This window comes from Hypomesus nipponensis, chromosome 2 (genome assembly GCF_054491055.1).
Source record: "Hypomesus nipponensis isolate SF chromosome 2, ASM5449105v1, whole genome shotgun sequence".
Taxonomy (NCBI): domain Eukaryota; kingdom Metazoa; phylum Chordata; class Actinopteri; order Osmeriformes; family Osmeridae; genus Hypomesus; species Hypomesus nipponensis.
Genome location: NC_140362.1, coordinates 9,374,291 through 9,388,582, shown reverse-complemented (window position 1 = coordinate 9,388,582; position 14,292 = coordinate 9,374,291). Strand labels below are relative to the sequence as shown.

General features: G+C 43.6%; 1 protein-coding gene across 1 annotated transcript; it reads right to left on the bottom strand.

Annotated features, from left to right (window-relative positions):
• Positions 1-6,448: 6,448 nt before the first annotated feature.
• LOC146300679 (uncharacterized) lies at positions 6,449-12,229 on the bottom strand. Its single transcript, XM_084704460.1, has one exon. It carries the CDS (start codon positions 11,037-11,039, stop codon positions 10,344-10,346), a length of 696 nt encoding a protein of 231 aa, XP_084560586.1. The 5' UTR covers positions 11,040-12,229; the 3' UTR covers positions 6,449-10,343.
• Positions 12,230-14,292: the final 2,063 nt, after the last annotated feature.

Genomic DNA, 14,292 nt, shown 5'->3' with positions numbered 1-14,292 from the left:
ACAATTTGTCAAAAATAAACATTTTTCAATGGTTCGCAGTGTTTGGAGGAATCCGCCATTACTGCTTGCAGTTATATTTATTATTATTATTACACTTCTTCTGTCATTGGAGTCTATGGCAGCCCCTAGAACCGTATGGTAAAAAGTTGTGAAATTTGGCACACTTATTAAGCACAGTCCCCTCTTTATAGTCACCAAGTTTCATGTCTCTCATTGGAGCACTCTAGCGCCACCAACTGGTCAAAGTTGGACTTGTGTTTACACACGTAACTTTTGAACCGTATGACCGATTTTCAAAAATGAGGTACCATTGGATTCCCTGGTTCAAGACGAGTTCAACACACCCTATGACGTCAATTTCCGGTTATATAGATTTTCCACCATTTTGAATTTTAAGGAAACACGTTTTTTCGCTTCAACTACTTTTATTTTTTTCAAATCTTCCCCAGAATTGGCACACATTATCATCAGACCAACCCTCACAGAAGTTATCAAAGGATATTCGATTTTCAAAACCGTTTGTCCGGTACAGCCAATCAAAATCGGCAACAAAGCAACCAAACAGGAAGTTGGGTCATATCTCAGCTAATCTTTGAGAAATCAACACCAAACTTAATATGATGACTCGGAACCCTCTTTTGAGGCTGTCCAATTAATTTGGTGTCATGTGATCACTGGGCGTGCCCGCAGGAAGCAAAAATGTGTTTTGGCCAATAACTGTTGATTTGTTTGCTTTTATTAAGTGATTCCTTTGTCTCATGATATGTTGGGACATCCCCTATGTGATACATGATAACTTGTGATAATAGCCGAATTGATCCGGCCGCCATTTTGAATTCATTGAAAAACGTTTTTTCTTTACTCCTCCTACACATGTTGTCCAATCTTCACCAAATTTGGCAGAGAGTATCTTCAGACCAAGCCTCACAGAGGGTTTCACGTGATTTTTTTGATTTTCAGAACCGTTTGCCCGGTACAGGGAGTCAAAATGTGCAATTAAGCCAGCAAACAGGAAGTTGGGTCGTATCTCAGAAAATCTTTGATGGATTCACACCAAACTTGCTACATGCCCTCGGAACCCTGTTCTGAGGATTTCTTAAGTGTTTTATGGGTCATTTGACTGCTTGGCCACCACATTGCTGCTTGCAGCTATATTTATTATTACACTTCTTCAGTCATTGGAGTCTATGGCAGCCCCTAGAATCGTATGGTAAAAAGTTGTGAAATTTGGCAGACTTATTAAGCACAGTCCCCTCTTTATATTCACCAAGTTTCATGTCTCTCATTGAAGCACTCTAGCGCCACCAACTGGTCAAAGTTGGACTTGTGTTTACACACGTAACTTTTGAACCGTATGACCGATTTTCAAAAATGAGGTACCATTGGATTCCCTGGATCAAGACGAGTTCAACACACCCTATGACGTCAATTTCCGGTTATATAGATTTTCCACCATTTTGAATTTTAAGGAAACACGTTTTTTCGCTTCAACTACTTCTATTTTTGTCAAATCTTCCCCAGAATTGGCACACATTATCATCAGACCAACCCTCACAGAAGTTATCAAAGGATATTTGATTTTCAAAACCGTTTGTCCGGTACAGCCAATCAAAATCGGCAACAAAGCAACCAAACAGGAAGTTGGGTCATATCTCAGCTAATCTTTGAGAAATCAACACCAAACTTAATATGATGACTCGGAACCCTCTTCTGAGGCTGTCCAATTAATTTGGTGTCATGTGATCACTGGGCGTGGCCGCAGGAAGCAAAAATGTGTTTTGGCCAATAACTGTTGATTTGTTTGCTTTTATTAAGTGATTCCTTTGTCTCATGATATGTTGGGACATCCCCTATGTGATACATGATAACTTGTGATAATCGCCGAATTGATCCGGCCGCCATTTTGAATTAATTGAAAAACGTTTTTTCTTTACTCCTCCTACACATGTTGTCCAATCTGTCCAAGCACTCGGAACCCTGTTCTGAGGATTTCTAAAGTGTTTTATGGGTCATTTGACTGCTTGGCCACCTCATTGCTACTTGCAGCTATATTTATTATTATTATTGTAATTGCCCAAATGTCCACTTTTCAGAGTGGTTGTATTTCCACCCCATTGCTCCAACTCTTCTGAAACTTGGTGTGCATGCCTCATTTTTCATGAGGAACAAAAAAGCCTCAAGGACCCATAAGGTCCGCCATGATGGATTTTCCTGTACAGTGATAATTTGGGAAAACAATCAAAATTCCTCTTCTCTTGAACCAAAGGTCTATGTGACTTGGAATTTGGTACATATATGTATCATTGACGTATTGAAAAAATTTACTTAAGGCAATTGAATCAAGTACAAAATGGCTGAAAGGGGTGTATTTATGTAAATTTCCACATTAACTCAATATGTTTGTGTCACTAAATCAAATGTAATTTCCAATGATGGTTTTTCAAACCTAATAGGCTTTAAGGTGACATCACTCTGACGTACTGTACACAATTTCTCCTTGGTATGTCAAAATAGGACTGAATTACAGCTGTTTGAACTTGGACCAAATCTGACAATGCTCACCATTGGAGAAACAGCTTTTTTTTGTACAGTAACTGAACATGTCAATACTCAACACTGAGAATAGCTCAACGGGCTGGAATGGTGACCTGCAAAGTATAAGGTCGTAGGTTTGAATCCAGCCACACGGAGTCTGTCTTAAATTTGAATATATGTTTAGTTAAACAGGATGACATCGTTCTGAAGTACCATGCGTAATTTTACCTTGATATGTCAAAAGATCATTGAATTACAGCTGTTTAAGCTTTGGCCGAATCAAACAAGCCATGCTACAGGATATACAGTTTTTTTTCTTTTTTTGACAGAAACTGACCAGATTTTCTCAGCCTTGAGGGTAGTTCAATGGGTTGAAATGTTATACTACAAAGCATAAGGTCACAGGTTCCAATCCAGGCACAGTCTTTTGGCCTGTCATAATTTTGATTACTTGTTTCGTTAAACAGGCAGACATCATTCTGAAATACCTTGCACAATTTCATGCAATTTAACCTTGAAATGTCAACCGTTTCTTAGCCTTTGTCCCAAAGCTGACAAAAACTAATACTCATATCATGCAGTCGGAGCACTGCTAGATAATCAGCGTCAGCACTCTTGGGTACCCCGCATGCAGTACGGCATGTCCAAAAACGCAAAGACTTGTGGAAAATAGTTTGGTTACAACAGCCTTGCGAGGGATTTCAGTTGTTGTGTTCGTTCAGTTAGATGTTTGTAATGTTGTTGTTGGTTAGTTAATATAATCTTGTTGGTCACCCTGATTGTGTATGTTGTGGAGTTTAATGGGACCAGAGAATCAGCTGCTGTACTGTCACAAACTATTCTCGCAAGCTGTATATGAACGCTGCCCTAGCCCAGTTGCTCAAATGACTATTGTTAATTGTGTATTTCATTGAGAGTCTGGAAAGAGATCAACTCAAGAAGATCGAAAGGGAAGTCAATAATAAGCCCTTACTAATCATAAAACCTCAGCGATTGGTGTCTAGCAAAGTGGCTAGATACACTGACTTGTAACCTTATGCTTAGAGTTCAAATCCCCGTTCAGCCTACAGAGGGTTGTAGGTTCAAAACCAGTCAGAGGCAATTATTATTATTTTTGGACAGAACGGTTTCTAGTGTTCCGGTCAATCCTCCGGTTGTAAAACATTTACATTTATTCATTTAGCAGACACTTTCATCCAAAGCGACATTCAAGAGAGAGCTTTACAAAGTGCATAGGTCACTGATAATAACAACAAGATAGCCCCCAAGCATTGCGGGTAGCCAAAAACAAGAAGCACACATTGTGAACAACCAAATAATAAGTGCTAAAGGGAAGAAACCATAAGAGCATGTAGTTAAGCAAGTTATAATTTAAACAACAAGAATCTATAAGTGCAAGTGTACTTATAGTTGTATAAGTTGTACTCCCAGAACAAGTGCGTCTTGAGCCTTCTCTTGAAGATGGAGAGACAGTCTGTGTCTCTGATGGAGGTAGGCAGTTGATTCCACCACTGGGGGGCTAGGCAGGAGAAGAGCTTGAGTTGGGCCGCTGCGTTCTGATCCTCTGAAGAGGGCGGGTTGCGCATGCTGGGAGACCGGCGAGCAGCGAGTTGCAGTAGTCCAACTTAGAGAGTACAAGTGCTTGGACGAGCAGCTGGGTGGAGTGTTCAGACAGGTATGTCCTGATCTTCCGGATGTTGTAGAGAGTGAATCTACACAACCGGGAGACTGCAGCAATGTGGGCCGTGAGGGACAGCTTGTCATCCATGGTAACCCCAAGGTTCCTGGCAGAGGATGAGGGGGTCACCGTCGCAGGTCGTGGGAGATGGAGGGTTTGGCCGGGATGATGAGAAGTTCTGTTTTGGCAAGGTTCAGCTGGAGGTGGTGCTCGGTCATCCAGGCGGAGATGTCTGTGAGGCAGGCCTCAATCCTAACTGAGATCCCCAGATAGGTCGGGGGGAACGACAGGTACAGCTGCGTGTCGTCAGCATAGCAGTGGTAAGAGAGGCCATGGGAGGTGATGATTGGTCCAAGTGAGGTGGTGTACAGAGAGAATAGGAGGGGTCCAAGGACGGAGCCCTGTGGGACACCAGTGGAGAGCTGGCGAGGGCCTGACAGTTTGCCTCCCCAGGAGACCTGGTAGGATCTTCCTGACAGGTAGGATGAGATCCACTGGAGTACAGTGCCAGTGATGCCCATCTCAGAAAGTCTGGAGAGCAGGATCTGGTGGTTAACCGTGTCAATCGCTGCAGAAAGTTCCAGCAGAATGATGACGGATGACCTGGCAGACTGGAGGGCAGTGGTGACTGAAAGAAGGGCAGTCTCTGTGGAGTGGCCAGTCTTGAAGCCCAATTGGTTGGGGTCAAGCAGGTTGTTCTGAGAGAGAAAGTAAGACTGTTGGTTAGATACAGCACGTTCAATAATTTTTGAAAAGAAGGGTAGCAGTGATACCGGTCTGTAGTTCTGGAGGATGGCAGGGTTAAGGGAGGGTTTTTTGAGTAGAGGGGTAACTCTGACCTGTTTGAAGGCAGAGGGAAAGGTGCCGGAGGTAAGAGAGCAGTTTAGGACATGGAGAAGAATAGTTATAATGGAGGGGGAGATGGTTTGAAAGAGATGGGAGGGGATAGGATCAAGGGGACAGGAGGTGGGGCGATGAGATAGAATGAGGTCAGAGATCTCTGCCTCGGACAGGGGAGAGAAAGAGTTTAGACATTTAGTTGGGTCAGTCGTGGAGGGTGAGAGGGAAGGAAAGGTGGGTTTAGGGAACCGACTGCTAATATCAGCGACTTTTTTCTCAAAGAGGGAGGAGAAGTCGTCTGCTGTCAAGGTGGAGGGAGGGGGTGGGGGAGGTGGGTTAAGAAGGGTGGAGAAGGTAGAAAAAAGCTTGTGGGGGTTGGAAGCAGAGTTAATTTTGTTCAGAAAGTAACAAGGAGTCGGTGGCAGTGTTAGTGGGGTGGGACGAGAACTCGTCAATGGGAGGGAGGATGTTACAATAGAGGAGAAATGGGAGGGAGATAGGGAGCGGCGGAAAGTTACAAGGGGAGGGGAGGTAGGATGGGTTGGAGGGAGAGAGACAGAGAATTGGATAAAGTAGTGATCAGAAGTGTGCAGTGGGGTTACAGAGGTTAAGTCAGTGATACAGTTACGTGTCAGGACGAGGTCTAGCTGTTTGCCTGCCTTGTGGGTCGCCGGTGTGCTCAGCAGCGTCAGGTCAAAGGAAGGAGGACACTGAAGGAGGACACTGAGGAGCATGTCCAGCTCTTCCACAAAGTCGGCTAGCGGTCCTGGTGTGCGATAAAGAACAATTCAGCATGCTTTGATAGGATCAGTTAGCATAACATAATGATGTTCAAGTTATTTGACAGTAACAGGGAGTGGTGTGGATTTGTATTTTATATGTGGGGAAAGAAGCAACCCTGTCTCACCACCCCGCCAGGTTGAGCGGGGTGAGTGAGTGAAGGAGTGGTTGACGGAGAGAGCAGCTGGAGTTGCAGTGTTCTCTGGGCGGATCCATGTCTCTGTCAGCGCAAGGGCACGAAGAGAAGCATGAGATGCAAACGCCGGGATGAAGTCTGCCTTGTTCACAGCAGACTGGCAGTTCCAGAGCCCTAAAGAAAGAGAGAGGGCAGGTGGAGAAGATCTGGATAGGTAGTGAAGGTTAGAAGTTGACCGTATATACTTTGTGACATATCTACGTCTACGGTGTAGCGTGGTTTGCTCGTTTAAGATTAGTAATACTTAATTTCTAATAAAGTATAGTAGTTCTTGGGGGCACCACCTCTGATTCGTGAAAGGGACAGAGGAAACCTTGTTTAATAATATCGAATAATAGCACTCGTAATAATCAGTCTAATCTTAAGTAGTAAATTCTATGAAAGTAGAGCAGATCATATAACGTGAGAGATAAGCGAGTATTATACACAATGATTTATTTAAGAGAATGTAATTATAGTGAACACATACCAGACAAGTTATGGGTTAGTTGGGCTAAAGCAGTACAGTAGGCCTAAATTCTAATGAGAGCGCGCTACACAATGGTTGCGTAGAGCGCGTGTGGAGGGGAGGGGGAGAAGTTGAGGAAGAGGTAGAGATAGGAAGAGGCTTCTATAGTAACAATGGACGATCAATGGAAACTGACCTAACGATGATTAAGTCATTTGTAGAATACAATCAAGCATCAACAATTCAATCACAACATGCCAATATGTCACAAGTAAGAAATATTGCAAATCGCAGTTACTTTTGTCGGTTTGAAGAACGGAGTCAAATGGTTCGTTATGTCCAACGAACAGAATCGGAATCTCTCGTCAAAGTTCCGGGCGCTCAGTGAAGGTGCAGGTTAAGAGGAATAGGTTAGAGAGTGACGCGTTCACCCACAAGTTTATCCTACGAACAAGCGGGGGTGATTGTACTTTTGGGGGTTAAATACCCCAAAGAACAGGGGGTCATCCCTGTGAAGGTGACCTCTCTCATTGGTCAGTTACTTCCACCTGGGCGTTGTCCTGGGACCTGCCCAGAGGTGTGAAGTGGCTGATAGTTTTGAGTTCCATTATCTCAAATGTCCATGGAATGCTCAAACTTCAGAATATAACAATACAACGTTCATAACTGGTTTTGTTAGTATGATACAATTATTTTGATACCAAGATTGACTGATTTAACTATACCTGAAGGGAAGTTATAATCAAACATCAATTAACAACGTTCTAGGTAAATGAGACAAACACATTATAACACATCGACTACTGTCCTTGAATTAGTGTCCATGAGCCATGTAGTCCTTTAGAAAATGTTTGTAAGTCCACACAAGAAAGTTCCTTCAAGTAATTCCCTTTGTTCTGACAATGTGAGACCATGGTCTCTGTTCCTGACCCCATGCTGGGTCAGGAATTTGAAGCTCCTACTCTGGGAGATAAGGACAAAGGGGAAGGACCCTTCCCTTGTCGGGGGTAGGGGAAGGTGTGGATGGTACCATGCTTTGTCTGTGGACTCTCTGCTACTGATGAAGAAAGTGTTTTGTCCGTCTCTTCATAAACGGAGTGACTAAGTTCAGTTGAGTTCTGGATTTTAATAAGTATTTATCAATCTGCAGATTGGGAGAGAAAACCAGACCTCTGACAATAAATGACAACACAACACCAGGCTTAGGTCTCAATCAAGTCTCTCTCCGCTCTGAAGGACAGAGGACCATCTTTTATAGGGCACAAGAATGTAAACATAGATAGTGACAGTCGGGCAGAAATTACGTTACAACAGTCTCAGAGAAAGAGATTAACAGCTCCCAACACATGACCATTCAAACTACAGAGTTCATAGTTGGAACTCTCCTTGTAGTCATGACAAGGACCATTTAGCCAGTACTTTCTCCTGATCTCAAACATCTATTAACCCTGACACATAGACACAATCTACTCTTATTAATAGCAAGCTTACATGAGAACATACTAACTAGTATCCAATGACTAGTTCTCTTGATTAGTGAATAATGTAAGCACACAGGAAATCTAAATTTCGTCCACAGTCCCCCCTTTTGACGTTTAACGTCAACACAACAATCATTCATCAACTGTTTACCTGGGACCTGCTGTAGTGCCTTACATTTCACAAGTTTCATAACATTTCAATACCTTAACAATCAAACAATACAGTATCTGTTACTACTCAGTACAGCATACATGATTATAGGATTTGAAGAAGTATTAGGTAGTACCCAATCAGGTGAAAAAGTACAAAGTCAATGAAGTGAATAGCTTTTGTTTAGTTCTCTAGATAGGGCTCCCAGAAATGACCTTAACCCTCCTTCTATTTTCCTTGTTCAAAGTTGCATGGCATTATACACTTTGGTGATATTGTAACCTCTGATTCATCCTAGTAACACAGGCATTTCCTAGGACCTTACAAAAGAACCAGCTTACAGCTATTCACTTCATAAGCAAACAGCATAATGACAGTTTATCAACGATTCTAGAAACATAGGCATATTTCTCTCCTGGACGTAACCAAGGGTCGTGCTCTCATGAGCTCAACACAGCAGGGTATAGACCAAACATTGTTCATTACATGTAAATTCAGAGCATTTCAAACAGTATACAAGCAATAAAGTAACCATTATCTTTAATTATTGTTAACTGATCTGTGGTTAAAGACAGATCTCTTCAGATTGCATACAATATTGTATATCAATTGGAAAATAAAAGGAGGCAAATGGCCATCTTTATTACATTGGCAAAGTAGTCACGTGGTACTTGAGATTACATATCAGACAAGTCCATCATTCTCAGGGCAATACAGTAATCATCAGTTTTGCTTGCTTTTGTGTGTGGCTTGATTTGGGCTACCATAATTTTACTGGCATGCTTCCGAGAGCCTACTGCACAGCACTGTACACAGCAGAAAGTACACATCTTCCAAGCACAAACCACAATCAGCACAACAACGATTAACTCGCCCAATCCAGTGATTCCCATTTGAAATATAGTCGAAAAAGAAACCCCACCCGAGGAGGTCAGTCCGCACAATTCCAAGCTTCAAGTTCCCCCAAAGCTGAAATGATCTCTTTAATGTGAGCATATTTGTGATATTAGCAGATTCATCTGGGATAAAAGTACATCAGTCATGACCTATCACAGAGCTGACAACAGATAATCCAATGCCATAGGGTTCTGTAGCACTACCTGCCTCATGGCCTTCATCTCAGAAGCAACCGCAGTTAAGGCGTTGGCTGTCTCATTACCAATAGACTCCAACCCTAGTGCTAAGCTCCTAATATCTGTAAAGGCAGTGATAACACCATACACAGGGAAAATAGCAGCTGAAAACATGACAAGTGACTGAGGTACTATTGAATCCACGTGATGTGATCCCAAAGCATCTGCTTTAATAATACTTCTTTTGTGGCGGTGCCACCAATGTTTGGGCAAGGGGTGCAGGGGCAACCCATCTATAGGTCTGAGGGCTCCTACAATAAACCCAAGGTAACCCGTTCCCGACCAGTCGGCCGCAGGAAATAATAAGCACTCTTACCACATCCCCACATGGTGCCCTTGTCAGCTACATGAGGAAGCCAACATGGTGATGTCCTTATACAGTACTTACAGGTCCATCTGCAACAGGCAATCATGCAACAAGCTGTTAGCATACATAAACGTGTGGTAAATGTATTTTTCCAGCTAACTTCCCATAGTTATTTGAACATTCAATCAACCACATTCTACATCTTCTGTAGTATGATAAAGGTGTATGAATAGCATAGTCAGCAACATCAGGAATTAATGTCACCCATCCAAATGGTATACAAGACAAGTAACATTGAACTCAGATACAATGGAACTTTCAAATCATCCAGTAGAGGGTGAGCATACATAGAAACCGTATCCTTACATGTATTATTCCCCAACACTCTCACTGTACCACTCTGCCATACACCATAACCATGCAGATGGGGAATATTCAAGAGATGACTGATTCGTTCCAAAGAACAGTCACATTTGTTACATCCAACCTTACACAAAACCACTTCTTAACCTTACACATATCAGCCATTGACAGAGGGACAGATATCCCTGGATAACTTCCAGGGTGCTTGGGACTCTAACCACAAACTCTGCAAGGTCTGTCCCCTCTAATGCTGGTCCAGTCATTTTTTTCGTCCACGGTAAGGTGTTGTTGTACAGATTGTTCTTCATGTGTGCTTTATGATGAATCTCAATGTCACATCAGTATAATTGGGAGCGTGCAATAGTGACTCTCGGTGTGGCTCATGTATGCGATGTCTGTGGACTCGTGCGTCCAGTATCAGTAAAAGTCTGTCAGGTGTGTGCGTCAGTATGTCTGGATCTCATCTTGCATCGTAGCTCAGGCAGCGGCCTCGGTTTCCTTGAAACAACCGAGGGCCTCTGCCTCAGTATTTTCTCGTCCCCGTTCTGGGTTCTGTCATCTGCTTCATGTAGAGGCCGGAGGAAGACTGAAAGTGTATTCCCCTCTCCAGGCTCCTCTCTCTGGTTTCCCGTCTGGGTGCTGTCATCTGCTTCATGAATCACATATGGGGGAGAGAGGCATGGTAGCAACAGCAGCCCCTCTCTGGCTTTCTCCACATGTGACTCACCTTTCGACGTCTTCAACACCTCCGGGTGGGTGTTCTTTGGGACCTCCTTCTCAGCACCCCTGTATTGGAGTGCTGGATGGTGGGGTCCTGGTTCTGGCTCAAATCGGTCCGCTGGACTGGAACCTGCTCCCGGATCAGCTGCTGCAAACGGGTCTCCACCCCCCTTGGTGTACTCCTGGAAGAGTAACCCGGTGGGGATGAGACAAATGACAAGTTGGAGCAGGCACCATTTGGAGGTGCACCAGCTCCTCCACCGGCCCCTGACTCTCCGTTTGAACCCTCCACCATGTTGTTCGGTGGCGGGGCTGTTTTGCAGTGTGTCGCATGGCTCCATGTTGGACGACCCTCCACTTTCACAGCTGTGTGAGTCACCAAGATAAACAGCTATGGACAGCTCCATCTCGGTGAGAGGCAGTCCTCCATTTGTGCACTTTCACGTGCACGTAGTGTCCCGGTTGATAGGGATGACATGGCTCCCCAGGCAGGGCAGCTTTCACCTGTGAATGCACAACCCTGGCTGCTCTAGTTAGGGCGTAACAAAAGTTTAACACTGTATCATCCATTTGGTGGATATCCATCTGTGTCAATGATAGTGGGAGAGACAGGCAATCTCATTGGTCTCCCTTCAACTATCTTGTGTGGGGAAAGTACATTTCTCCTCTGGGGAGTGGACCTCATGGCTATAAGAGCTAGTGGAAGTGCACCAGGCCACTTCAGGCCTGTCTCTACATATCTTGGCTAGTTTTTTTTTTTTTCAAAGTTCCATGTTGCCTCTCCACTGTCCCCGCAGACTGTGGGTGGTAGGGACAGTGGAAATGATGGTTGATCTGGAGCGCTTATCAAAGTTCCTGAACAATTTTTACCTGTGAAATGTGAACCTCTATCACTGGACAGTCTTGTGAGGATCCCATATCTACAGATCACATCTCTTATAATAAAATCTTGGCTACCGTGGTAGCATCAACTTTCCGACATGGGTAGGCTTCTACCCATTTAGAGAACATGACAACAATTACAAGTACACACTCAAAATTACAACACTTGTTCATCTGCATAAAATCAATTTGTAAATTAATAAAAGGACCACTTGGTGGTGGGTGGGCTGGGTCTCTTCTCTTTGGTCCCTTTCCGGGATTATGCTGCTGGTAAATATGACACTGAGCACAATGTTGCTCAGCCTTTGTGGAAAAACCAGGTGCAAAACTAAATCTGTATTTACTATTGAGACCATACCCCCCTTGCTCGTATGGGCACATCCGTGCGCCATGCGAGCCAACCAAGGGAACAATGCACGTGGAATCTTTCACACAGCCAACAGATAACCAACCATCCCTCTCAGTGTTATCAGCATCGACTTAAAGGTCCACCACAACATGAAGAGAGGGAATGCGCGTTTCTGGTTGCTGAGACACAAAAAAAAACAAATACAGACCTGGGACACATCAGAGGGCCGCAGCCTTTGCTGCAACATCAGCTCTAGTATTTCCTCTTGAAACATTTTTTCTGCTATTGTTAGTATGAGCTTCACACTTAACAATAGTTGGCTTTCTCGGTATTAGTATTAAATTATCAAATCATCTTTCCATTCTTAATTGCTCCACCTGAGGAGTTAATGAAACCTCTTTCTGGCCATATGGCACCAAAATTGTAAGTAACTCCAAATCCATACCTTGAGTCAGTGTGAATATTTACGACCTTGCCTTCTGACAAACAACATGCCCTTGTCAAAGCAAAACTCTTCCTGCTGTGCAGACAGTTTACCAGATTCGAATGTCTCACTGTCCGTGCAGACCGCTTATCCGGAGTTTAGAGAGCCATCCCATGCTCGGGACGAAGATCCATCTACGTTCAACACAAGTTCAGCATTATCCCTAAGTTTGTCACAACATATCAAGTCTGGGTGTTTGCACTTTATCGACAACCATCTCACAGTCATGTGGTTCACCATCATCAGGGGTGGGCAACAATGAAACTGGATTCAATGTGGGGCATCTATGGAATGTAATGTTACTTTGAGTCAAGAATTACAGTTCATACTTTGTAGCTCTAGTGGCTGACAGGTGTTGAGTTTTGGTGCGTAACAGAAAAACACTTACTGCATGAGGAACCATCACTGCCAAGGGCGACCCCAACACTATATCTGAAGTTGCTTCCACACATGTTGCCGCAGCACAGACTGCTCGTAAGCACGGGGGGAAACCTGCTGCCACAGTATCTAAAGAAGAAACTCACATAGGCGATAGGCCTCTTAAGATAACCATGCTGCAGGGTCAGTACACCCTGGTGTATTCTGGCAGACCGAGAGCTGGCGCTTTGGCCAAGGCCTGCTTAAGAGATACAAATGATTTATCAGCTTCAGTTTTCCACAACAAATGAGTATCAGTCTCCTTCCTTTTATCAAGGAGAGGTCTAGCCAACACAGCATAATAAGGGATCTACTAACGATATCACCCGACTGAACCTAGAGTTGTTTTGGTGTTCTAGGCTTCGGTATCCATCGGATGGCCTCCACTCTATCAGGCGTCAATAGACACTCTGTACCTTTGAGTGTATGGCCCAGATACTTGACCTCCTAAGACCATAACTGCAGTTTTGCCTTTGAGGCCTTGTGGCCCTTCTCAACCAGTGCCTGTAGCACAACAATAGTGTCCTGTTGGCAGGAGGCAAGATTCTTAGAACATATCAAAAAGGTCATAAATATACTGCACCAGAGTAGAGCCGGCTGCTAAGGTGACATCCTGGAGCTCCTCTCGTAATGCTTGACTAAACAACGTAGGTGATTCAGTGTACTCCTGTGGTACAACTGAAATGTATAGTAGACCTGGCGAAACGTGAATGCCAACAGTTACTGGCTCTCTTCTGCAATGGGAACAAAGAAGAAAAGCAACCAATAGTCATTTACAGAGCTAGAAAGTAACAGGGTTACTTGCTAAGTATCGTAACAGAGTTAGGCACAATAGGATGTATAACACAGGCATTACCATCTTATAAACCCATAATAAACTTCCAAGTATTTGATTAGCCTTAAGGGATCAAATTGACCTAAGTCTACCTATGACTCCTTGTTTCAACAAAGCATCAATAACTGGGACAATACCTTTCCCTACTTCTCTATCACTAGCATACTGAGGTCCGGTTCTCAAGAGTCGTACTACAAACAATGATAACAATATGATTAGCTTGTGTGGACCACAGGAGCTCAGGCCCAGCTTCTAGCAAGGCCACATCTGCGGTCGCTAAAATCTCTGCATTCCACTGCTGGGGGATGTGTATGGAAATGCTAGGCCAAGTGTTCTTTATCCTAAGGAATAGACAAGAAACATCAGTAGTGCATATCATTTCGGTTTAGTTTGCACAACAAATTCCTTTCGAACAGATTTATTCGACACCCCATAGTTGAAAGAAATAGAACTCTAACCTCAAGGATTTCAACCTATTTTTTTCTTTACTTTAGAGGATTCTAACCTCAGGGCCTCTAACCCTATTTTTTAGAGGACTCTAACCTCAGGGACTCTAACCCTATTTTTTAGAGGACTCTAACCTCAGGGACTCTAACCCTATTTTTTAGAGGACTCTAACCTCAGGGACTCCAACCCTATTTTTTTTTAAACATATTATTTTCTTTCCATAAGAAATTCATTTGCAATGTCATT

What these genes read in the sequence shown, in the direction of transcription:
- LOC146300679 (XM_084704460.1), bottom strand. Translation starts at nt 11,039, where the DNA reads ATGGAGCTGTCCATAGCTGTTTATCTTGGTGACTCACACAGCTGTGAA.